Below are 26506 nucleotides of genomic sequence, written 5' to 3'. Positions count from 1 at the left end.
AATCTGCAGCTAGGTGTCTCCATCACATTCTTTATATAGTGGACCATAAAGAGGTACACTGGGTAAAGAGTCCCGGCAAATCCCAGTTGGCTTACAGAAGCACACATGATAATCCAAATGCCCTTTTTTTGTGGTACTGTGGGAGAGCAGACAGGCTTATCAGAGGGTTGTGCTAAGCATTTATTGACACACACAGAGGCAATAAATGAGACAGACACTCAAGAATAAATCTGAGACCAATTTATAAAGATAACACTTCTTTTTATATGAATTTAGATACCAAGAACAGGGATTTTTATCCGTTTCACAAGTTGCCACTTAGTTCAATATTTGGAGCAGTGATTTTATCCTATGGGGGAAGCATTTGGGCACTTACCAGTGACTTATGGGACCCTTCTCCAGGACTTAAGGTGAGTATGGGGAAAATTCCAAGTCCACACCAACAGATCACCCCGAGAGACTCTGGGGAATCCGGGTGCAGAGGTGTGTTACGGCGTCGGTTGTCCTAGTCACTTCAATGGGGAACAGTCTGGTCAGAAAGAGGCTGCAAGCTGGGACTGGGGGAACCCACAGGGGAGCTCAACCCTTGAGATTCTCAGGGACGTAGGGACACTGTTGGTCCACTACTCCTTGGAGTTTGGGGCTCGGGTGCATGGAGGTCTTTTTGCATCGGGTTCGGTGCAGGACTCACTCGATTGGAGGGGCCTGCAGAAAGAGGCTGCAGGAGGCGACTGGAAGTCCAGTCTAGGCAAACCCAAAGATGGGCTTAGCCTTCAAGAATCTCAGGACCCCGTTGGCACCGTCACCTCCCTTGGACTCGGGCTGTGGGGTGCGGGTGCAGGGGTGCTTTGAGGTGTCGGGTGCTAGTGGTCGAAGGCTTTCACTTTGTCTTGTTCTTGAAGTCTCTTGACATGCAGGTTGGTTTTCCTCGGCGTTGGTGTCTGATCTGGACACAACAAGCCGTGGCTGCTGCAAGGTGTCCGGTACCCCAGGTATTGATACTGCGCAGCTCTGGTCGGTCCTGTCATCTCCTACTTGGAGGGAGGATGCATCTGACCTGTAGGAGCACAGTGACCTCTTACTGGGTGGCTGCAGCGCCGGTAGTCACGTTAGGCGGTAGAACGGTAAACCAGACCTTGCTTCTTTGGTGCCTGCGGCTGCAGGGGAATAGCTCCTCTACTCCAAGAGAGTTTCTTTTGGCAAACTACTGGCAGCCCTTCGTGTTTCTTGGATCCTGCACAGTGGCTGCATAAGTCAGTTGCTCCACAAGGGTCGGGTACAAGAGGCAGGCTGGAAGGGTTGGCGCCAAGTCAGTCTTACTCCTCTGTTCTCGAGTCAGCTGTCTTCTTTATCCACTTCTTTTTGGTCTATTGAAATATGAAGTTCTGATATCCCGGGGTCCCCTAAATACTCAATTTATGGGTGTTAAGGGGAGTGAGGGGTAGTAGACAATGGGCTACTGACCCCTGGGGTCACTACACCCTCTAGATGACCACTTTCTTTGGGGAGTGGGAATCACCCTGTCCCAGAATTCCTAATTCCACATTCCACCACACACAAGATGGCAGAATTTCTATCTTCATGTTCACTTCAGACTACCAACCCTAGAGGTGAGTCCAGCTTGGCAGTACAATACGTCTCCTGTATAGCTAATATTCCTGCCTGTCCTGGTGCGCCAAGGGCCCAGGGCAGTGGGTGGCATGTCCCCTGTCTGGGGAAGCCGTGGGTCACACATCAGAAGCAGCAGATATGCTGATTTACTAGCAGTCTAGGAGGAGGAGGTGTAAACACCTCCCACCAGAGCAGGCATGGTTTCTGGTCTCTGAGAGCGGGGCTCTCATCTCCTAGGGGATAAAAAACCCGTCTGTGGTGGCAGGCTAGACTGGACCAGTCAGCCAGCACACTAGAGGGCTAGTAGGGTTCAGGGGGTACCTTTATATGTTAATAAATCCATCACTGGAATCAGTGTGGGTTTATTAATATATGAGGTGTTTGACACCAAATATCGTATGTTTCAGTGAAGCCCTTATGTAGCTGGGAAACTCGTTTTTCCCAGTGCCCAGCACATACCTTGAGATGGCTTCCCTGTTCACTTGTACTGTCAGTTATTGAACTGGCCAGCACAGGGGCATATCTTGCAATATGTCCTCACATGTAATATAATGCACCCTGCCTTAGGGTTGTAAGGCCTGCTATAGGGGTGACTTACAAATATTACATGCAGTGTTAGGAGACATGGCACACGGGTGCCATATAATGTTTTCACTTCCTAGAGCACCTTGTCGCGCAGCCTGCGGTGGCAGTCTGCTTGAGTTTGGTGGGCGCTGGGTCCCTTAGAGTGGCACGAGATGTGCTGCAGCTCTTAGGGGCCCTCTTTAGTGTCCATGTCGTGGGCATCGGGGGTACCATTTACCAGGGGCTTACAAGGGTGCTAAAGGCCCGGCTAACTGGGGATCCATTGACCAGTTACTTTGATTTGGGGAAAGATCACTGGCACTGGGGACCTGGTTAACAAGAATCAAGGGCACTCCAGGCAAAGTTGCATCAAATACCAGGCAAAAAGTGGTGGGACTACTGCTACCGAACCCCAGTTTCCTCCATAGGTGTCATTGATGCAGATGATTCTTCGACTCGCACTAGTTGTCAGTTCCTCACTACTGTCCGCCTGCTCAGCATCCTGATGACAATCTGCCGCTCCATGCAGGTTTTTAAACCCAGGCCACCAACTCAAGTCGACAGATTAATTCATGGTAACCTGGCAGGTGGTGCACAACAAGCACAGTGGAGAAATGCATTTGCCACCGTGATATGCATGTACCATAGAGATGTGAATGTAATATTGAGAAGTGCTTGTGATATTAAGTGCATGCAACATGATAACATGCATGTACTATTCTAAGCTGTATGTGCCATAGATACATGTGAAATATGGTAATGTGCCACAGATACACGCGTAATATGGTGATGTGCATGTGCCATGCAGATACAAATGTACCATCATGATGTGCATGTATCATGACATTATGCATGTACCCTTACAATGTGGGTGTACAACGGAGATATGCATGTAACACTGCAGTAAGCATGCAAAATGGAGATACCCACATTAATCAAGGAACACAGAGAATTTCACTATACGCGTACCGTTGAGATATGCATGTTGCATGAATATACACATTCCATGTAAGATCACTTGTGATACGAATTAATCATCTACGTCTAATGACAGAATTATAACACCTGATTCAGTTCACGGGGCCTCCCCATCTTACCTTGTATTCTCACACTCTCCTGGCAGAGGTCAGCAGCTCCTTTAAAGACCCCCACGTCTCTTTCAGGCTCTTCCGTATCAACATGTGTCTCTTCCGCAACCTTTAAAAATATCTGGAATGTATAAATGAACACTGTGAGAAAACAAGAAACAATTGCAGACTCTTCCTTCCCCTGTTGTGCTACATTAGGTTAAAGTGCTCTACACACAATGAAATGCATGTGCATGTTCCTACTGCCTCGCACTGCATAAAGTGCTCAGCTGTACATCCAGTGACCTTTAGCTGCTTGTCAACTGCCTCTCACTGCATACATCGCTCTGCCATACATCCAGTGTCCTTTAACCGCTTTCTTTACATCCTCACACTGCATACGGTGCTCTGCTGTACATCCAGTACCCTGTAACTGCTCATCTACTGCCTCACACTGCATACAGTGCTATGCTGCATATTCAGTGCCCTGTAACTGCTTGTCTACTGCCTCGCCCTGCATATGGTGCTCTGCTGTACACTCAGTGCCCTGTAAGTACTTGTTCTACTGCCTCACACTGCATACGGTGCTCTGCTGTACATCCAGTGCCCTGTAACCGCTTGTCTACTGCCTCACACTGCATACAGTGCTCTGTTGTATATCCAGTGCCCTGTAACCGTTTGTCTATGCCTCACACTGCATACGGTGCTCTGCTGTACATCCAGTGCCCTGTAACATTTTGTCTACTGCCTCACACTGCATATAGTGCTCTGCTGTATATCCAGTGCCCTGTAACTGCTTGTCTACTGCCTCACACTGCATATGGTGCACTGCTGTACACTCAGTACCCTGCAACCGCTTGTCTACTGCCTCGCCCTGCATACTGTGTTCTGCTCTACATCCACTGTCCTGTAACCACTCGTCTACTGCCTCACACTGCATACAGTGCTCTGATGTAGATCCAGTGCCCTGTAACCGCTGGTCTACTGCCTCACACTACATGTGGTGCTCTGCTGTACATCCAGCGACCTGTAACTGCTTGTTGTACAGGGTCACACTGCATACAGTGCTCTGCTGTATATTCAGTGACCTATAAGCACTTGCTCTTCTCCCTCACTGCACATAGTGTTCTCCTATACATCCAGTTCCCTGTAACTGCTTGTTCCATGGCCTCACACTGCATATGATGCTCTGCTGTATATCCAGTGCCCTATACATACTTGTCTACTCCCCACACTGCATACAGAGCTCTGCTGTGCACCCAGTGCTTTGTCATTGCTATGCTTGTTCCATGGCCTCACACTGCATATGGTGCTCTACTGTACCTCTAGTGCCCTATAACTACCTATTCACTGCCACAGACTGTATATGGTGCTCCTGCACATTCAGTGCTCTGTAACTGCTTGTTCCTTGGCCTCACACTGCATACAGTGCTCTGCTATATATACAGTGCCCTGTAACCCATTATCTACTGCCTCACACTGCATACGTTGCTCTGCTGTATATCCAGTGCCCTGTAACCGCTTGTCAACTGCCTCACACTGCATGCAGTGCTCAGTCACCTGTAATTTCCCCAGTCCTGAGGTCTAAAACTGTATCCAGTGTGTGGCATCTTCTTGGGGTTCCAGGCAGAGGGCATCGGCCATCCACTGCAACAACTAATGTCCTTTTCCACCGGTGTTCTGAGCCACTCGACTGCTGCCTCAAACTGAATGACTGAGTACTTTATGGTAAAACCGAATCTGAGGTTTAGCTGTTTCCAGTTTAACAACATGGATGTCCAGATGTTCTCTCCCAAAACCTAGACTGTCAACGCCTTGATGAACTTCAAACTGGCGTCTTTACAGAAGCAAAGTCAAAGTGGGCAGGTGGTCTCTCCAGCTGCACAGCGCTTCCTTTTTTCACCCCAAGTGAAGGGGCCTCTTTCTGGCTTGGCTGTGGGGGGCACAAGAATCTCTACTGCCTAAAATGTTTTTAACAAGAGAGCAGATAGACCTGTAGAGCCTTTAAAGGCATCTTAGCTATGGAACACCTTTCTGCAAGCAAGATCATTGAAGGCTTTTGACCCACTACTTATAAACTAAAAGGAAGCCATGCAGTATTGGACCCGAAACTCCTAACAAAAATAAAAAGATTGTAAAATCATGACTTAGCTGTCACAGCACCACAGAGGTGAGGCTCACACCCTCTCTGATTGCACTGTACTGTCTTTGACAGACCAGCCTCTTCCTTTTCCTTCAGAAGCACAGTAAGAAAAGCTCTCAGCTTTCTCTGCTATGCTACAGATCGGCCACCAGCAGCCTCCATGTCACTCATATGATGTACTGATGAGTAGAGGTGGTCTGTAGCCCACTTTATGTTCTTTCACCACCCACAGGGTCATTACTTGCAGCCATCTATGTTCTTATGGATGGAATTTTCAAAGTGAAACATCAAACAGATTCTGTACTCTGTGGCGAGTCTGGAGACAGGTACAAGGATGATCCCGACAGTGAAATCCCCCGGGGTGTTGCATGTCATCGACTGGATCACTGACCTAACAAGTGGTCCACCTTAGCAGGAACAGTAACTTGTAAATCTATCAGATCCTACGGCTTGGATTTTTGCATCTAGGGGTCAGCAGAGAATTGTAGTGAAGCAATTAATGAAAAAGTCCAGTGTGTCTACTCTCCGTACAGCGCTGCCAATGCGCTTGAAATCCTCTCCAGATGGCTTACAATACACTGTTGGTAGTTCGTTTTTCATATCCTCAACCCCAATCGGGGATTTGTACTAGTTTTGACTATTATAACTGATAATGCTTCTTAGATCTAAATACATTGCAATGGTGTCAATTATAATAAAGTTTTAAATTCTCAACAAAACAAAGGTAACCCATCATGGTGGCAGGAGGTGTCCCGTACCTCTTCCAACGTGGTGTCCGAGATGCCGTAGCTTGACACGCCCAGCTCAGCCAGACGCAAGTCCAGTTCCTGGAAAAGCTTCGCAAAGCTGCCATCCTTGGCACCACCATACGGCAGGACGTAAACCACCTCATGGCCCATATCCTCCACCAAGCGAGAGCCGGAGACATGAGCCTGGACCAGAGCAGAGAGGAGAGACACATCTGGAAGAGAAGAGAGTCTGGAGTGAGATAAAATAAAGAAGAGCAACCAAGTAGAGTGAGAGAGTTGGGAGAAATGAAATGTATATACCGACACTACTCGAAGTATTATCAACAGATATCTAATGCTTCGCTCTGGTCCCGCTCACACATTACGTATGATGATGTTTTTACTTGATTTTTTATGCTTTAATGTACTGCACGAGCTAATAAAAATGTGTGCGTTTCTGCTCTGACGCACTACAGCCCTGTACGTGCTGAGGGAATGTAAGAGAGATATTTGGGAGACAGAGACTAAAGAGAACGTACAGGAGTTTGGGGATGTACGGAATGGGACAGAGCTGCAGGAGGCACAACAGATTCAGGAGACAGAACTGGCCTCCTATACCCAAATAAAAACAGACAAACCATCTACACACACCCACGAGCAACTTTCGTAGACGGGAGTAAACATTTAGACAAGCACCCGGGCAAGGGGAGTATTACAATGAAGGGGAAGCAATAACCTCAAAATGAAAACGGAGCCGTGTTACAGCTGCATGTTGTGAGCATCAATGGAGAGGCCTCATCTGGAGTACTGTACCCCGGGTCTGAAAGTTCCTCTAGAATATTGTGCCTCGTTCTCGCACCTCATTTTCAGGCTTGAGGCCTGATTCAGAGTTTGGTGGACGCGTGACAATGTCACAAATGTGACGGAAATCCATCCACCGGATTACAAGCTGCAGAGGATATACCACACTTGTGTGAAGCAGGATCTAGTTTTTACCATAAAGCGCCCCCGGCCCACTCTGTCCACGTCTGAAGCATCAGAGTCTCTATTGTCCCTGCCAGCCCACAGACAGGGTTGTGTAAAAATTGTTCACACTGCATTGAGAACATCGTTCTGAACATCAAGATGTAGCAATACCAGGATGTGTCTGTCATTTAGGAGAACAAAATTGACCAAGAGTAGGAGTGGGAGCCAACTGGGACTTTTCACAGCTTTAGAAATTACAAGTGACCTCAAACCTTTTGTATTCTTCTGCTTTCTTAAAAAGTTTCCAAGAAGTGACGCAAATCATTCTCGATAAATGTTCAATTTCATTATGATTTACGGTCAAACATCAAGTGAACTTTTGGTAAACTTTTGTAATGTAAGTGTACTTTCTGTGTTCCTAATATTTCCAAGAAATTACCAAAGTGCGTCATGTTCTGCGGTCAAAGCACCTTCTAATGTTGTGATTCTGTGGTCAATAGTTTGCGTGTGTGCGCCCCTCAGCCATCCTCTCTAGCATCCTCTCTAGCATCCTCTCTAGCATCTTTGGCTGAGGCTATAATGCTTATTATATTTTGAAATTGTCTTTCTCTCTCCTCTGCATTGCCGTGATTTTTAAACTTACAAAATTGCATGATTTACTTTTTCATCTAGGGAGGTGTCTCTAGAACTTGTTATCTTCTAGATGACATGATGCTAATTTTGATTAACAATGTGCCTTTGACATTCATTGTTCAAACTGTTCTTTAATAGAGTGCTACTCTGACTCAGTTCCTGCATTTCACACGTATCTAATTATTAGAGATAGCACATTTATAGGGTGAAAAGATCACCCTGCAACATGTGAGACGGCTGACGGGATATTACAAGCTGCATAGGATACACCGCACTTGTGAGACGGCTGACGGGATAGCAGACACGTTTGTGCCGGAGTAACCCATCCACAAAACGCTAAATCAGGGATTCTGTGTTCCAATCCGGAGGCCACCCAGGGCCGGACTGGCCGTAGCGGGCACCAGGCGTTTCCCCAATGGGCCGCCATGGTGGGGGCTGGTTTTCAGCCCCTGGGGGGACGTTTTAGTGACAGGACTGTTTTTGCAGCATAGCTGCAATAATCGGCCCATGTAACAAAATCGTCCGAAACCGGCCCTGGCAAACAGCTCTGCTGCACCCCCAATGCCCCCGGGGGTTCGGCCGAGCACTTTGCCAGGACCGGTCTTGGTTCCCAGTCCGGCCTTGAGGCCACCTCTGGTATGCCGTATACAAATCTGGAGGCCTTGACTGGTAAATTGTGTAGCAAAGTGGAGGCCAGCTTTGGTGTGCCGTATTCAAATCTGGAGGCCTTGGCTGGCATATTATGTTGCATGCTGGATGTGAAACACTCTGATGGGTTTTGCACCACTGTGGCACCAATGGTTTACTGGGGGAATGGGCGAGATGCGGGGAGGGGTAGCCGGGTAACATACACATGTAACAGCGGTGCTTCATGTGTGAGTCAGCAGTAGAGTGACATCACAACTGTGCTTAGTTCTTCAATGTCATTTCAATCTTTTTCTGTGCAACAAAGAAGGCGTCAGTGCATCAAGCTTACAAGGTTGTACACTTCAACCTGTAGGCAAAGCATAGGTAACATCGCTGACCAAAACAAGGATACATTAAAAGAGTCCCAGAACTTCTGGCCTCAATGTCCACTTCCTCTGCTACCCTGCAACAGGTTCTCCCACAGTGGTCGATGTGCATCAGGAACAGAGATCAGCTCATGGAGACATTAAGAAGGGTTCCACAGGGAGGAGATGGGGGCGGCTTGAGCGGGCTGGAGGGGCGCATACTGACCTGCAGAGCTGGTCTCGCTCGGCTGCTCGCTGCCCAGGCCAGTGTCACAGCTCTGCTGCGAGGCGTTGTCCTCCTGCAAACAACACAACGCAATTACATGTTGGTTCTAGAGAACAGGCTGTAAAATCCGAATGACTGACTCGCATTTTAGGAACTTTTAGTGGAATTTGGAATCTCAAACGGTCATAGAGAGAACAATCAAAGCTTCTTAAAACCTTACTAAGAAAAGGTAGAAAGAGCCGGCTGGAGTACATAAAACCGATGCTGATTCTAGTCCAAGGAAGCTTACATTCCTGATCTGAGCCGTGCCCTGGAAGGGAAAGATATATCAACTGCAACATTCTTCAATATACTAGCACCGTCTTAATTGTGCAGGTAGTAAACGACTCTGAACATGAACGAGATAATGAAGGAGGAAAACACCTCAAGATAGTGGTCTCCGTAAAACAAAGGTTGAGTCATATTATCGGAGGATTGTGAGCTCTGAGGTGCTGAATAAACAAGGACTGTATGCTGGAGGTCTTCTTCCAGTGATACACCTGCTGCCTCACACCTCGTGCTAATAGAAACTGAATAAGCGAACAACTACAAACTAAAACTGAAATCTGAGACAACACAATATTGGTTTCAAGCTGATGTAGGCTGACCGCCTCCCTCAGGGTCATTACAGACACCATTTCCAGTTCTGGGCATTTGTTTGATAGCCTAAAGCATTCTGGGAGATGTAGTCTTGTTTTGCTTCCAATGGGCTAATTATTCTAGGGCATCTGAAACAAATGATTGGTAGGCGACAAGTTCAGGACTGGCCACAGTGCCTGTAATGCCCGTGAGATGGTCGCCCTAAACTAATGAAAAAGAGGCAAAAGAAAAGGCGAGAGAGAGAAAAAGAGAGGGGAAGAGAGAGAGACGGGAAAAGAGTGATGGAAGAGAACCCGGAAGAAAGAGAAATGATGAGCAGAGAGAGAGCGGACATAAGAGTAATTTGGAAAAACAGAAATGGAAAGGCAAGGAAGGCAGAATGAGAGAGGGAGAAACGGGCAATGAAACAAACAGAGAGAAGCGAGGGAGAGAGAGACTGAATAAAGAAAGAAAAATCCAAGGAGAAAGAAGGTGTGAGGAAGAGAGTTAGAAAGGAGATAAAGCAAGTGATAAAGCAAGAGAGAGGATACAAAGAACAAGACAGAGTGTCTGAGAGAGGGATACAGAGGAAGAAGGAAAGATAGAGCGACAGAACACAATGTTGAGGCACCAGTGCTGCCCAATCTCTTCCCAGCATCCTCCTCCTGAGCTCAGTCTCTACTTTCAGACACCTCCTTTTCTCCAACCCCCCCAGAGTTACCTTCTTTCCCATGCTGGCAATGCTGCTGCTGGTCACGTTGGTCCTTTCCCGCTTGACCAGGGTCAGGTAGTAACCGGTGCCCAAGGTGGTCTTCAGGAAGAGGGGTGACCCGCAGCACCGCAGCCGCCCCTGGGAGATGATGGCAATCCGGTCCCCCAGCAGATCGGCTTCATCCATGTAGTGGGTGGACAGGATGATGGTGCGTCCTGGGAGGGATAAATCCCAAAAGCAAATACAACACAGGGACCTGGTTACCTCTGAGATTTTTCAAATCAACACTAGCAGATAATGTCCGGGGTACCAGAAGAGACCGCTGGTACAACCAGAAGGATCATTGGGGTCTAGAAAATCTACAAACTCTAACTCTAGGATTCCAAGTCCTCATACACGACAGCAAAGCAGGGAAGCATCCGTGAAGGCTAGAATATGTGCCAATGAGGCAGATGTGAATGCTCTTCCGTCAGCCACCGGAAGAAGCACACACCGTCTGTAGAAGGAACCCTTTTCACTTTACACAATGCTGGGGGCACATGCGCAGCTTTACGAGGTATACTTGTTTCACAGAACAGCACCAAATTCCATGCAGCAGCAGTGTTATAGATTCACATAATATCCCCCAAACTGCTACGCTAAGACATCCTACAGGTACGAAGGTCAAAACGTGAAGGAAAACAAGTTACACAAGTCACTAAGGCAAGATTTAAAAACGCTGGTTCCGCAGGGCTACAGAACAGCACCTCTAGAGCAGGTACTGACATGCAGGAGAGGCATGAACTAGCGTTCTGTGGCACAGACCGCCGAGAGGCTGCCTGTTGAGTGAAGCCTCCATAGCGAGCAGATTCACACATCCTTTGTTACAGACCATGAACACCTGTCTTCCGTCCCGAGGATCACCACAGATCCATACCAATGTATGGAGACCACCAAAGACGAGCAGCCTCGACTGTGTATCTACACCCGTCTCACCTTTACGATACTTCAACACCAGGTCCCAGATCCCACGGCGCGAGTAGGGGTCTACACCAGCCGTTGGCTCGTCCAGGATCACCACCTTGGAGCCACCAACAAATGCGATGGCCACCGAAAGCTTCCGCTGCATCCCGCCTAGGGAGAAGAGGTCAAGAGAGGTCACTGGGCGACTGGTTAAATAATGCCACACTCAGAATACACGTGCAGTGCAGGCCCTGTGAGGGTGGAGTGGAAGACATCAGCTACGAGTGGCGTTGGCATTACAGCTTGACAACTCTTTAGAGTCGCGTGCCTGGCATCATTCTGCTTCCAGCAGCTGCATTCGGAATTGATGATGTTTGTTTTTTTATAACAAAGCCTTTATTAAACATTTTACAGCAAGACACATAATTCCACAAGACTGAAATCGTTTACAGGCAATGACATAAGACCTGACAACAGAACGGCTTAACGGCATGGAACTACAATGACAGTCCGTGGTGATTACACCGTTTGCCCCATTTACGGCCGTGCTTTTGAGGACAGTCACGGGCCACAAAAACTGGCTCTTCCTGCTGCGCACACCAGTCCACCCCCTGATGCCAGCATTTGACGTTTAGTGGAGCTCGAGGCTTATTGGCACGGGACACATCCCTCTTGGCGACCGGACATGCCACTCCCAAAAAAGGCCCACTCACCCCACGGGCCCCCAAAGTCCTCCACCAGCCCTAGCAGTTCAGTACGAGGAGTGAACACCACTGTGCGGCTCAGGAAAGAGGAAAGTGACCAGCCTATCCCCTCCCAATAGGGCCTCAAGATTGGACAGTCCCAAACCATGTGGAAAAAATCGGCTGCCGGGAGCGCACACTTCATGCACACAGCAGAGACGTCAGCAGAGAAGCGTTACAAATGCTGGGGGCGAAGTATGTGGAGTGTAGATAATCAGATTGAACCATACACAGTTGTGCTGAAATAGCCAACTCGTAGGGTGCCTTGAAAGCCTTCCTCCATTCGTCTTCATCCAGATCTCCCACCCATGCTTCCCATCGCTGCTTAGCACAAGCAAGGCCATCGGGCATGGATGACCAGTGAGCGCTAAATCTTTGAGATGGCCCCGTTACCCAGACGCCCAAAGAAAACCTTTGCTTCAAGCGAACTATATTCGGGTAATGCTTTGTTTGGGAGAGCGTGTGCCTGCAAGGAATGGCGTTGTTGGAAATATCGAAGAAATAGAGAGTGGGAGAGGGAGTATCTAGACCTCAAATCCTGAAACGTCACAAAATGATCCCCTCTAAAGACATCCCCCAGAATAAAAGATCCCAATCTGGTCCCAGGGAGCAAAGCCCCCAGACTTGAGAGCTGACACAGCCATGTTCCTCGCCACAAAGGGGTCAACTCAGTGAGCGGACGGACCCAGCTGATGAGGCGAAGGGCCGCCATCCAGCAGGCAAGAGACACTTGTGTCGAAGAGGGCACTGTAATGGGCAGACGCGCCCCGTACAGCAGTTCGAGCAGACCATCCAAACCGTGTGCAAGTGGTTCGCTGGGTCATACCACCCACCCGTGAATCGCTCATTGATCGTTACCAAGTGGTCGGCAAGGTAATAAAAATATATGACCGACAGCCCCAAACCACCATCAAAGAGGGACTCGCGCAGTGTCCGAAAAGCCACCCTGAGCATGCCACCCGCCCACACAAAATTGGTGATCTTGGTGTTCAGAGAGTAAAACCATTTGTGGGGGATGAGGTGGGGTTGATTACTCTGGATATATAAGTAGCGTGACAGACACACCATCTTAAAGAGGGCGGTACACCCCATAGGATTCAACGGAAGGAGGGCCCAGCGACCCATGTCGCGTTCGAGTGTTTGGGCCAGCCCCTGGAAATTAAGGTTCCATGCCAGGTCCAGGAAGGAGGACATGTGAATCGAAAGGTATTTAAAGGAGTTGTGCTGGATGGGAATGTTAGGGCACCCAACCCGACCCTGAGCATCGCTCCTCACCTCCACTAGGTAGAATCTGCCCTCATTAATCCGGAGGCCAGATGTCTTGCCATACGCCCGAAGGAGGGTCAGGCATCGTGGCCTAGAGTGCTGAGGATTTCGCAGAAACAGAAGAAGGTCGTCAGCGAATAACGCAAAGCGGTCCTCGTGCCCCCCCCCCCGCCACCCCCACTGCCAGAACCAGATATGCGCATCACAGTGGATAAGCTGAGCCAGGAGATCTAACGCCAGGGCGAATAGCAGTGGAGAGAGTGGACAACCCTGGTGTGTGCCATGTTTGATGCGGGTATTTTGATTTTCTTTTTAAAAAGGTGTTTGTTGAGGAATACATGGAAGAAACCTACTGATGACATGAACTGGAAACCTAGAATGCCCAAAACCTCCGCTCGCTTCAGGTTATCTTGTAAGCTGGACCCTTCTTCACCAGTCTGACTGACCGGAGGGTAAGGAGTGGATGAGATCACCAGCAAGGCTCTAACAAATGGAAAACTGCCAAACTATTGTTACAGGAATGTAACGTTTCTTTGCTCCGTGAAGCAGCTACAGACTCACATTCTATCCCTGGTACAGACAAGCAGCTTCACTCACACAAAGATGACGGCGAGAGGATGAAGGCGTCTTTAACGCCTGAACCACTGAACGCCTCATGTAGGACTGGACCCCCAGTAGAGGTTTGTAAGGATTCCCTCTGCTTCTGGAGGATCAGGGTGTGCAGGGGACCTTCGATTCCTGAAGAATGGACTTGACGTCCTCTGTAACAGGGAACCGTCACCTTCTGAGTTCTGGCACACCTCTTCAGTGGACGCAGCGTTCCATGAACTATTAGGGTGCGGAACGAGGCCCTTGCAATGTACTGGAAACAAAGCTGTTCCTGTGAACGGACAAGCCCCCTTCGCAGTGGCCAGAAGTTTAAGTAAAGCTGCTCAGACACACTGCATCAGGCAGCCCCTGGACATCCCGATGCACCAGCCCTGTTGGGGATTTTAATGCTAGAAACTGATAAACGACACTAAAATATATTGTCTGAGAGTCACAACACGGAACCTTACAGTGGATGCTTTGACTTGGAACACTTCCAGACACAGACCATCTTCTTTGGGGGGGTCATGATGGGAGCGGCTGACACTTCTGAATGATGACGTAGGTTTGGGCTCCACAGAGAAATGCGGGGACTGTGTGGATTCTGAGCAGAGTGTCATTGATTAGGATGCAATTAGTGTCATTTGAATGTGTTTATTAACAGATCTGAGATATGCTGGAGGGAAAAACAATAACAAAAGTGATTTACTGGTGAGACCAGGGCTAAGAACGGGTTAAGGGGAGGCCTACTTTCAGATCCAATGCTTGAGTAACTAGCAACGGAGGTGTCTCTTGAATGCAGCTCTTTGGAAACAATGGTCACCACAGAGCGCATAAGGGCTGACTCCAGTTTAAAATGTTCAAGGTGAAGTGTACTTTTCAAGTCAGACAGAGCCCAGTACCTTTTCTGGGTGACCAACATCAACTCAGCCACAAACAGGGGTAGGGGTGTTTCAGGTGAGCAGTGGTATACGGTGGGGACATCCGGTAACAAAGGACTAAGGTTGCAGCCTCCAGCATTCACCAGGTAGATCAAGATTCAAGGAGGTGGCCATATGCAGGGAGTACATGCAGGCTGGCACGAAGAAGGGCCAACATCTATTGCAACACACCATTCACTTCGCACATGTAAAACATGCATCATATATATACAAAGCTCTCTCTCGTCATACATACACAAACATTGCAAGGGACAGACAGACAGACAGACACACCCACACCTCTGGGGACAGCCTATAGACCGTCTGCGCACAGGTTTGCCCTCTGCACCTGGGAAAGTACTCACTGCAGCCACTGACAGTCACTTCATAGTCTGTGAAGAAAGGACAGCGGCAGACCTCCCTCAGAAAGGGGCTCCTCAGCCTTCGCCCACAGGGAGGGTCCGTGGTGCTCTGTCCCTCTGTCTGCACAGCCGCGAACATCAAATACTCACTCCTGTGCCGGATACATGCCAGAGATGTGAGCTGGTGGGGGCCAATCCCAAGGATAAGGTTTGGACACGCCCCTCATTGAGTTCCTACTGGACTCAAGTGTTCATGCTTAAAATTCAGTGGTGGAACCACAACGGGCCAGACAAGGACAAAAGACAGTGGAATGGCGTACAGATTCGCTGATCTTGCACTATTAGCCAAACCACAAATAGCCACGGCATGGAAAGTGCAATGGGACCCCACATGTATCCAACTCTGGAGTGCAGAACTCTCAACATGGGCAGAGGCTGAGGAACAGACCTCACGAAGCAACAAATAAATAAAGGGTGGCGGACGGTCTCTTATTACAGAACAGGACAAATTCCGTATGAAATTAGCAGACAAAGGTGACACCAGAACCACTTGAGACATGGTACAGGACTGCTCCTGAGACTCAAAGCTGTAATGACCATACCTTAGGGGCTCATCTGCTCAGGCGATTTGTGATGAACAAGTTACTTACCTTCGGTAACGATGTATGTGGTAGAGACATAGTCTAGCCGCAGATTCCTTAACTTAGAATATCCCCAGGCGTCAGACTGGTCAGGAAAATTTTGCGCAGCAGCACTTCTGCATGCCGGGTGGCAGCGCCGTACAGCTTCGCCCTGACGTCGTCTATTGACGTGACATCAGCGGAGCCATATATGCCCGCACCGGCGCGCCCACATCAGTTTTCGTCAGAAGACTTTTCCGTGTCAGGACGCGAAGCCACCACCAAAAACTGTGAAAATATGGGAACAATGTGCAGAAAAAGAAAAGAAAAAACAAGTCATGGTGAAACAAACATCAACATAGAAAGACAGTGCCAGGCCCCGTATATTGTAAACTGAGGGAGGGAAAAGAACAGAGCACCACTCTGGGAGGGACCCCTTCAAACGTTAAGTACAAAACCTGCCCTGGAGGCAGAAGATGATGCAGAGCATAGGCAGGCTTGAACCCTTGGCCTGTGTGAGCCTGTGCCACCAGAGGCACTCCCCATTGAGCCATAGCTCCGTGGTGAACCAACACAGCAGCCAGCAGAAAGGCTGCAACCACAATATATGACAGTGAATGACAACCAGTCCAGAACCCAGGAGCAAAGGCAAAGTACCATAAAGCATCACCCAAAACGAGACGTCAGATCCAAAAAATGGACCGCCAAATGCAGCATCGCCAGAGATTGCAACCGCTAGATTGCAGGGGAGGCAAGAGACCGCAAGCGGTTGAAGAAGATAGAAGGGAAGAATTAGACTCACATCGGACAACCCAAGGTAGGGGTTGTAAAGGACACATGGCACATGAGCATACCGTTCAATCACAAGAATGGGCAGAGCAGAGCCCCGAAACAGAATGTAGCTTTGTGAGTCGGAGTGAAGAGAAGACGTCACCCCGCAGAGGAATAAAGCCACCTAAAGGGAGGCGAAGGCAAGAAGCCCACCTCGAAAAGATTGTCGCAGGACGGGGAGGACGGGTGGGCGTTAAGGAATCTGCGGCTAGACTATGTCTCTACCAGATACATCGTTACCGAAGGTAAGTAACTTGTTCATCTGATAGAGACGTCTAGCCGCAGATTCCTTAACTTAGAATAGATACTATAGCCATACCCCTAGAGGAGGCGGGACTGCGACTGAACCCCACAAAGGTCCAGAGAGAACCCAGACATCAATAACATGACCAAAAGAGTGTTGTCAACCAAAGGGCGAAACACAGTGGGGACAGAAGTGACAGCGCAGCCAATCACCAGACCCCTAAGCCCTGAAGAGAGCAGGGAATCAAGGGGAGGCGAGGACACCACAGCCCATCCAGAATAACACGAATACCCCCACATGCAGAGGGGATGAGAGAAGGAAAACACCAAGCCAGAATACTTGTGGCTGATTGAAAAAATGACGACCTTCGAAAGAAGACCAAGAGGCATGAAGGATCCACAGTATTCATGCTGTCGACAAGAAGCCAGAGCTAACCCAGCTAAATAACTCGAACAGTGTAAAACACTGTTAAACCTGCTCCTGTAAAGATACGAAGGCAGCAGGATACTGACCCACGCCCAGCAAGGGCCAACATGAAAGAAAAACACACCCAGCAAAGAAACTGGCGTGAAAAGATAGTTCAGGACCTCGCAGGAAGAAAAACTGAACCTTATGGCGCGCAAGAACCGCAGGATGCGGCAGTTGACAAGTCAACCCAAAGGACTGGTTACGTGAATGGTGGAGAGACTGCGTAGCATCCTCACATATACCACAGAGGAAGAGTTCTGAGGAAACCCTTGCCAGTCACACGTGAAGAGCATTGAAAGGATGCCCCTACACAGCCCGAAAGAAGCTCATACGCGGCCAGGAGGAACACCAGGAAGCAAGACAGCAGGAACAGCTGAGATGTGCCCAATAGCAAGAAGGCAACGAGCCGCTCAAGCCATGAGGAAGAACATTACGCAGAAACAGCCTCAAGAAGATGCTGAACCTGGTCAAACCCAGGCACAAGGGTATGCTCAAAAGTACCCGCAGGTACACAGAAAGTGGAACCAGGCCAAGGAACAAGCAACGTCAGCAGTCAGTCCGGAAGAGAGAGAACAGTCCCCTCGCAGGATAATTTAGGAGACAAGACGAGCCTAACAAGGGATTACTTAGGACCATCTCACGGGTCCTAGACGCCAGGAAGAGCGGGGTTCAAGGAGAACCATCTCCACGAGTCCGCCACATTCAAGAATGCTTGTGGAACGTAGAAATCCCTGCGCGAAAGCAGCGGGGATGTGGAGAAAACTGTTGGGGAATAAGCCAAAAGGCCATAACAACCTACAACAGAGAAGTCCACGGCAACTCCCTACTTGGGAGAACAACTCAGAAGGGGCTGGCACCAAAAGACGGACAGGAGGACAAAACCAAGATGCCAGCCTATGCGAGGTAGATACCACACAGCACAGACCCAGACCCGGAGTCCAAGCACTACAGACAACAGAGCGATGCGGCCCTGCGGGACACAGTAAAAGGAGGTATATGAGCCCCAGAGGGAGACCCATAATTAAAACTCCACAGGAGTGTGCAAAGGCAGACACCTGCCGCCAGCCAATACCCCACATAGGGCAAGGGTCGACCCCTGGCAAGAAGGGGGGGTCCTCTTGGCAAAACAGACAGACAGAGGACTTGAAACAAAAACAACCCAGCCATACGGCCATACAGACAATACAGAGTCACCAACCTGCCTCTGATAAAAACTGGTCCGTAAAGGAAGACCGCAACGAAGAAGAAAAGTCAAGCAGTCAGTGGCACGGCAGAATTACGGTAGCCCTGACAGAAGTCTGGAGATCGCCGAGTCAGCGTGGGACCAAAAAAGGGCTATTCCATTAAACGGCATGTCTTGGAGGCTCTCCCGAATATTATCAGGGAAACGACTGTCACGCATCCAGGCATGACAACGCAAAGCCACCGACCGTGCAAGAGCACGGCCCACAGAGTCTGTGGTATCCAGGGAGGAGCGTATTGTAAAATGAGCCATTTCCTCGCCATGAAGGACAAGACGGAGTAACTCAGGGCGCAATTCCGCCGGAAGGGAAGGGAGAAGGTTAGCCACGGAGTCCCAGAGTGCAGAGGATGCACGTGCAAACATGCATGTAGTGTTTAAAGCGCATAGCCGCGCTAGAAGAAGCAAAAAGCTGTCTTCCACATGCATCCAGCCACCTGGATTCCCGGGTGGGAAGAAACAAGGGCAAAGTGGAGGAGTCCTGCAACCCAAAGGCCACCTGAATGCCCAGTCCCTGAGCGGCAAGGTTGATGGACAGGCAAAGTGGATCCCCCGGGGCGGGACAATGCCTACCAGCAATGGCCCGATCAACCGGGGCTCCGTAAGAGGGTTGTGCCCACGCGCCACGTAGGGCTTCTAATAAAGCACCCCCAAGGGGTAGCAAGGGCTCCACAGTAATGGGCTCGAGATGGAGCAGCTCCATTAAGGGATCGGGATGAGGGGTACCACAGGGGGCTGAAAGCCGAAGATAGCAGCTGCCCGGTTGTTGTCTGCGCACAGGGGGCCCCTAGCTCAGTAGTCTCCCTAGGAGGGAACAAGAGGCCGTCTGTAGGAGATGGTTGGAGGCTTATTCTCCCAGTTGCCATAAAGAGCGGGGCTGGGGAATGACCCGAAAGCCATGCCACACTAGGGACCCCCGACCAGGGGTGACAGCAGCAGCCTCCGAAAAGGCCATAGCGGATACCGTAGTCGCCCGACCCCACTGAGGGGACAGAAATGAGGAATCCGGAGGGAGGTCAACCCCAGGCATGGACGGCGGTGTCGATGAACGGATGGACACCAGCGGCGAGGGATGTGTCGACAGCGGTGCCGGCGGGCGCCGTGTCGGAGTCGACTGGACATGAACGCCCTCCGCGATGGACGTTACCTCGATGGCGACTGATGTCGGATGATGCGTTGCCCCAGACGTGGGATCAGGCTTAGAGCTTGGTGTGGGTTTGGACGTCGAGCCCGTCATTGGGTCCGACGTGGTGCCTGGTTCTGAGCACGGCGTCGCCGATGCCGGTCCCGCCGTCCATGCAGTAAGGCGAACAGGGCTATGCATTGACTGACGGTGTGAGCCTGGCGTCGTTCCCGGCGTCACCGACGCTGCTCCCGCCGTCCGCGCAGGAAGCCGCCCAAGGCTATGTGCTGACTGGCAGAGTGTGCTAGAGCAACCAGGACAGTCTGGGCCACGGCCCAATGTCGTCACCTCGGCTCTGGAGTCAGAGTCGGTGCGCACAACCCTGGTCGGGGAAGGATCCGCCGACGAGGGCCTAGCCGGAGTACCCTCCGCCTTTGTGGGGCCCAAAGGCGCGACAGGGAGAGAGGGGGACTCAAAGTAGGCCTCCTTTTGGGCGCGCATCACTCCGACTCCTGGAAAAGGAGGGTATGGAGGAGGTGACCTACGGGCGCCCGTAGATGACCTCTTACGAGAGGAATGGGCGCCAGCAGCACGCCTAATAGAGGTGGACCTCAGTGGACGCTTCTGGCTCCGCTTACCTTTTTTAGGGCGCCGGTCGTGGGAGCGGCCTCGGGAACAAGCTCCCTCTGGAGAGGGAGAGCGGAACCCGTAGGGACTTCGGCCTCATCTGTTGACAGTCGCCGCATTGTTTGGATTTGTGGTGTACACCAAGGCACTACATGCAAATAAGGTGCGGGTCAGTGCCTGACATCTGACGCGGACAGGCCTCACAGGATTTGAACCCGGAGGGCATTGCACACTGTTCCGGTACGACACCAACGGTGCCGAGAAGGCCCAAAACAAGGCCAGGAACTGCTGGTTTCCAGGGTCCGTGTCGTGATACGGAAAAGAAGAAAACTGATGTCTGCGCGCCAAGGTGGGGCATATATGGCTCCACTGACTTCACGTCCATGGACGACGTCAGGGCGGAGCCGTACGGCGCCGCCACCCGGCGCGCAGAGGTGCTGCTGCGCAAAATTTTCCAGACCAGTCTGACGCTTGGGGATATTCTAAGTTAAGGAATCTGCAGCTAGATGTCTCTATCAGATAGGTATATTACGAATAATCTGTGCATCATTTTGGCAGAGATTCTTAGGAGGGGCATAATTGGCAAACATTGGTGGTAAGATGGCCTAGCTCGCTTTTTGATGGCAGTCCGGGTGGGGAAGTCACTCCAAGACAGTGGCGATCCAAGGAAGCCCTCGTACGAAGCATCAGTTTGTCTGGGTAGCTGTTAAGATAAGGAGGCTTGGATGACAAGGCCTGAAGCTCAATGACCCTCCCGACAGATGTTACTGCTACTAGGAAGGCCGTCTTGATGGTGAGGAGCCTGAGTGGACAGTTGTAAAAGGGCTCAAGCGGAGCGCACATTAGGAACGTCAGCACCAGATTAAGGTCCCACTGAGGCATAACGAAAGAAGTGGGAGGAAACATATGTTGCAAACCCTTCAAAAACCTATGTACAATAGGGGATTGGAAATGGGAAGGTTGGTCAGGCAACCGAAGAAAAGCAGCAACTGCAGAAAGACATCCCTTAACAGTGCCCAGAGCAGAGCCCTGCTGGGCAAGGGAAAGAACAAACAGGAGACCCTGAGAAAGGGGGGCAGAAAGGGGATCAATGTGTCTTTCCGTACATTATGCCACAAATTTTGCACAATGGCAGGTGTAAACCATCTTCGCGGAGGGACGCCTGGTTGCCAAAATAATGGTACAGACTTCGAGTAGAAGGTCGAAAGCAGTCAACTGTTGCCAACTATTGCCACTCAATCTCCATACAAGAAGGCGGAGCGGTGACAGGTTCTGTGGAGCACCCTTCCCTGCCGCTGTGACAGAAGATCCTGCCAAAGGGGCAGCCTGATCGAAGGACCGATGGCCATGCTCAACAGCTTGGGATACCAGACTCTCCGTGCCCAAAGCAGAGCCACAAGGGTGACTTGGGCCCGGTCGTTCCGAATCTTCTTGAGAACTCTGGGCAGGAGTGGTATGAGCGGAAAGGCGTACAGGACGCCTGGGCTCCACACGAGCTGAAAAGCGTCTTTGAGCGAGAGCCACCTTGGAAACTCTAACGCACAAAACTGCTGACATTGCACATTCTCGATGGATGCGTAAAGATCTCACCAAGGCTCTCCCCACCGCTGAAAGAGACCTTCCACCACCTCCGGAAGGAAATGCCATTCGTGATCCGATAGTCATCTTCGGCTGAGTTCAGCCACTCTGACGATCAGTGAACCTGCTAGATGTTGAACCACTAGGGACATGCCCTACTGTTCCAGCCATGTCCAGAGATGCAGGGCCTCTTGACAAAGGGTCCAAGATATCACTCTACCCTGCTTGCTGCAGAGCCACATGGCGGTGGTGTTGTCCGTGAACACTTGCACTAGCCTTCCCCTGATGGAGGGCAGAAAGGCTTTCGCTGCGAATCAGTCAACACGGAGCTCCAACAGGTTGATGGGGAGTACGGATTCTGCTGGAGATCAAAGTTCTCTGATATCTACCCCATACCATCCCAGAAGTGACGCATCTGTCACTACTGTCAGATCTGGTTGGGGGAGGGAGAGGGGTCTGCCGCTGACCCAATCGAAGTTGGTAAGGCACAAATGCAGGTCCTGTGGAGCTCACTCCGAGATCTGAACCATGTCGGAGAGATTCCCTTGATGCTGCGCCCACTGGAACTTCACGTCCCACTGCAGAGCCCGCATATGCCAAAGGGCATGTGTCACAAGCAGGATGCAGGAAGTCAAGCGGCCCAGCAGTCTCAGAGTCACCGAAACCCAGTAGGCCCATAGGAATGAATGGGAAATTGCAAGCGCAATTTGCGAGTACCAATTGGTCCTCGCAAATTGCTCATGTAATTTCAAGGGTGCAAGGGTGTCAAAAGGACACCCTGTTGCACCCCTGAAATTGATCTGTGCACAAATGTTGCACACACACAAGTCCCCAGGACATGTGTGTGTGTAACCTACAACTTTGAAAAATGCACTTTAGTGCATTTTTCAAAGTTTTTGCAAATTACCATGAAGTTCAGCTTCATGGTAATTTGCGCCCCCTAGTAGCGAAATCGCTACTTCAAAGTGTTTTTTGCATTGCCTTTAAGGAATCGCAAAATGCAATTCCTTAAATGCAATCGCAATTTGAGAACTCGCAATTAATTGCGAATTCTCAAATTGCGAGGGCCTTGACCCTTGATGCATCGCAAAAGCTAATTTTGCGATCGCAAACGGGCGATTTTAGCGAATCGCACCGTTTGCGATCGCAAAAAGATTTGATGCATGTGCCAGAATGTCTTTTACCCATGTGTTTTGGTTTGCAGTGGTTGGAGTGGATGTATGTGGTTGGAGTGGATTTATGTGGTTGGAGTGCAATTATGTGGTGGGTGAAAACACAATAGAACATTCATATCCGTTGCCAGTGTTCTGTGCATGCTACAGACACACAAGCCCCGGGTACTATAACAAAAGAAAATGAAGAGGCTTTTCATTATCCCACACATGACAACCAGAAAGCACAGAAGCTTTGGCAGTTCTATTAGAAAAGGGTACCCCTATTCACACAACTGTGCAGAAGGCTCTGTACGCTCCCAGCCTGTAATATGGTGCCCAATACTGGCTGCACTGTTTTTACAGCTGGTACTCAGACCATTCCAATACACCCTTTATCTTTCTAAATAAAAGAAAGAAGGTATTGGAACACGTACTCAGGATCACACTTTGTAGGTGGCGGGGCAGCTGGGATTCTCAGTGTTTCAAGGTGGTTAAAAGTCAAACCTACGAATGGTGGCAAGGAAAAAAGTAACCAAAGCTTTCTCCTTACTGCCAACCAAGTTTTTGGACTTCAAGCACTTCCTTCTCTTGTTTTCGCTCATTTGAAATAAAATAATCTTTTATGTGCTTGAAAACAGTGTTTGTATCAATCGTAAGATTCATGCAGCCGCACTTTAATGTCAACTCAGAGGTGTAAAAAGCTGCAGAAACAACCTTGAATATGTACTTTGTTTTATAGGTGAATTTCTTCTTACAACGGCGAAAGATGGGCTGTAAGAATCAAGGACTGTGAATGGGCTCTCCTGACCCCACCACACGCATTCCACCTACCCTTACATAATAGATTCTCAGTGCCCACTCAACGGAAGCACAATGCAGCTACAAGCCTTGCATGCCGTGCTTTGGCTGATATGCACTGGAAGGCTTGCGGAGGTGCAGCAGCTGCAAACCTTGCATGCCGTGCTTCGGTTCGTGTGTACTGGAAGGGCTTGCCGAGGTACAGCAGCTGCCAGCCTTGCATGCCGTGCTTCGGCTCGTGTGCACTGGAAGGGCTTGCGGAGGTACAGCAGCTGCCAGCCTTGTATGCCGTGCTTCGGCTCGAGTGCACTGGAAGGGCTTGCAGAGGTACCGCAGCTGCCAGCCTTGCATGCCTTGCTTCGGCTCGTGTGCACTGGAAGGGCTTGCGGAGGAACCGCAGCTGCCAGCCTTGCATGCCGTGCTTCGGCTCGTGTGCACTGGAAGGGCTTGCGGAGGTACAGCAGCTGCCAGCCTTGCATGCCGTGCTTTGGCTCGTGTGCACTGGAAGGGCTTGCGGAGGTACCGCAGCTGCCAGCCTTGCATGCCATGCTTTGGCTCTTGTGCACTGGAAGGGCTTGTGGAAGTACAGCAGCTGCAAGCCTTGCATGCCGTGCTTCAGCTCTTGTGCACTGGAAGGGCTTGCGGAACTACAGCAGCTGCAAGCCTTGCATGCCGTGCTTCAGCTTGTGTGCACTGGAGGGCTTAAGGAAGTATAGCAGCTGCAAGCCTTACATGCCATGCTTCGCTTAATAAGCACTGGAAGGATTACGGAAGTACAGCAGCTGCAAGCCTTATATGCCGTGCTTCGCTTAATGAGCACTGAAAGGTGTACGGAAGTAAAGCAGCGGCAAACCTTACATGCCGTGCTTCGGTTAATATGTACTGGAAGGCGAAGCTGAAACACACCCAGGAGCATAAACATAGCGCACAATCTGCAGCAAAAAACCTCCATACATTGAAGGGGCGGAGCATGCTGTGAGCTGGGCCCTGCCTCCACTTTGCTGTACATACCATATCAACGGGGAATAATCCTTCCCCTCTCGGCCAGGTGTGCATTCTCCCGTCAGCTGGGGAGCAGCTTTCTCATGTCCCCTGGTGCAAGGGACGCGGCTCGGCTGCAGGTGGGTGGCCTGTAATGGCAGTCCTTTTTACTGAGGGGTGGGGGAGGCAACTCGAGCCATGGAGAAAGCGGGCAGCTGCCACAAACATCAATCGTGGTGGCCCGCTACCTAACAAAGTTTAATTTCAATAAAGTAATGATTTGGCAAGCTGTGCTATAAGAAATGCGTGCAGCCGCCATTGTTCAAGCTGAAATGCGGCATGCCAATGAGCTGCACATAATAAAACAAAACAAAAAAGGTGTGGCCACCATTCTTAAAGGTGAAGTGGGCATGTTATTGGTAAAGTGAAAAGTGGGCGCTGTGGTTAAACCTAAAATGCGGAGCCCGGGAGCTGGGCAGGGATAACGGGTTTCAAGCCGCAGGTGCAATTGTTGACTGTGTTGGTTGTTTTAGGCAATAACAAAAGAAATGCACAGCTTCACGTTTGGAACCTAAAGTGTGCCTCGCACTTGAAAAAATGACACAAAGCACGTCTTAAAACGACGGTGCTTTAAAGAAAATGTATTATGGCGTGAGCAGCATTAATAGCGCGGCTGCCATGCTTCAATCACAAAACATGAAATAAGTTAAAGAGCGGCCACACGGCTTAAATGATAAAGCAGTTGCAGGAAAGCATGTCATGCCTGCAATAGGAGAAAGTAGTTTAACAAAACTGTCCTCACAGATTGTAAATAAAACATACCAAGTAACAACACAATAAGAGGTCCAGTCCTCGTGGGAGGTTATAACAACAGAAAAGGCAGTACTAAGGAGGGACTACTAAGCCTACTGACCAACGAAAAGTCACCATTTACAAAGGACAGTAACAGGAGCCAATCAAAAAGATGGGCGGAGCTTAATGCCCATATCCTGAATACAGCATGTCTCGAAGAGACAGCGCAAGAGCTGCCTAGGCGAGACCTAAAAATCATGCTGCTTGAATACAAGCGAGGCCCTAAACCTTCCAGTTCCCCAAAGAACAGGGGACCAGACCAAACTTTGGGAACGCTTACTGTTTCAGCTGAACCCTGATCATGTGCGACACAACTAGAGCAGGAGAGGATGCTGAAAGAAGGCATTGTGACATTGGTCGGTCATTCTATAGCCAACGTACCTGTGAGCTCTTCCCCCGAGAAAGTGTTTTACACACTTGAAAATGCGCTACTTTAGAAGCCTCCCTATTGGCTCGAGGACAGTGCCCTCTCCTGAGCGGTTGCCTGTAAGCGTGTTGATGAACTCCACTTTAACACTGCATATTGATGAGCTCTGACATCATCATCTCACGGTTCCCTGATGGCCAGCGCACTCACCTGACAGGCTGCGCGTTGGCTCCTTGGACTTGAGTGTGAGCCCGACATCTCGGATGAGTTGCTTGGACTCCTCCTTCACCTGCTCATTGGTCAAACCCTTCAAGCGGCCATAGAACCAGACATGCTCCTCCACGGTGAGACTGGGGAGAAAGCAGAAGACACAATGTCACGGAACAAAGACCACACTCAAAGGAAAGAGAAACTCAGAGGGCAGAAGACTCATGCAAGTGACGAGGCAATCAAAAGACAGTGGTTTGTTCTATAGGACGTCCAACCGTCTGCTGTGGTCATATGGAGAATTGACCACACTCTCTAGGACTAACATTCACACC

At 50.0% G+C, this 26506-nt stretch overlaps 1 protein-coding gene across 3 annotated transcripts in view; it reads right to left on the bottom strand.

Annotated features, from left to right (window-relative positions):
• The window catches only part of ABCA7 (ATP binding cassette subfamily A member 7), a 194185-nt gene that overhangs the window by 88378 nt on the left and 79301 nt on the right, over positions 1-26506 (bottom strand). For all 3 annotated transcript variants that reach the window (XR_014972219.1, XM_085638576.1, XM_085638577.1), the window contains exons 21-26: positions 26175-26314; positions 11236-11373; positions 10270-10475; positions 8931-9003; positions 6144-6346; positions 3273-3384 (exon numbers count right to left, since the gene is read on the bottom strand). Coding sequence is in view for 2 of the 3 variants with exons in the window: in XM_085638576.1 (XP_085494702.1) it covers positions 3273-3384; positions 6144-6346; positions 8931-9003; positions 10270-10475; positions 11236-11373; positions 26175-26314 (872 nt within the window). In the remaining variant the exon portion in view is untranslated. The remainder of the gene's footprint in view (positions 1-3272; positions 3385-6143; positions 6347-8930; positions 9004-10269; positions 10476-11235; positions 11374-26174; positions 26315-26506) is intronic.

The sequence above is a fragment of the Triturus cristatus genome, chromosome 12, assembly GCF_964204655.1.
Source record: "Triturus cristatus chromosome 12, aTriCri1.1, whole genome shotgun sequence".
Taxonomy (NCBI): Eukaryota; Metazoa; Chordata; class Amphibia; order Caudata; family Salamandridae; genus Triturus; species Triturus cristatus.
This window is presented reverse-complemented; position numbering and strand designations above follow the sequence as displayed.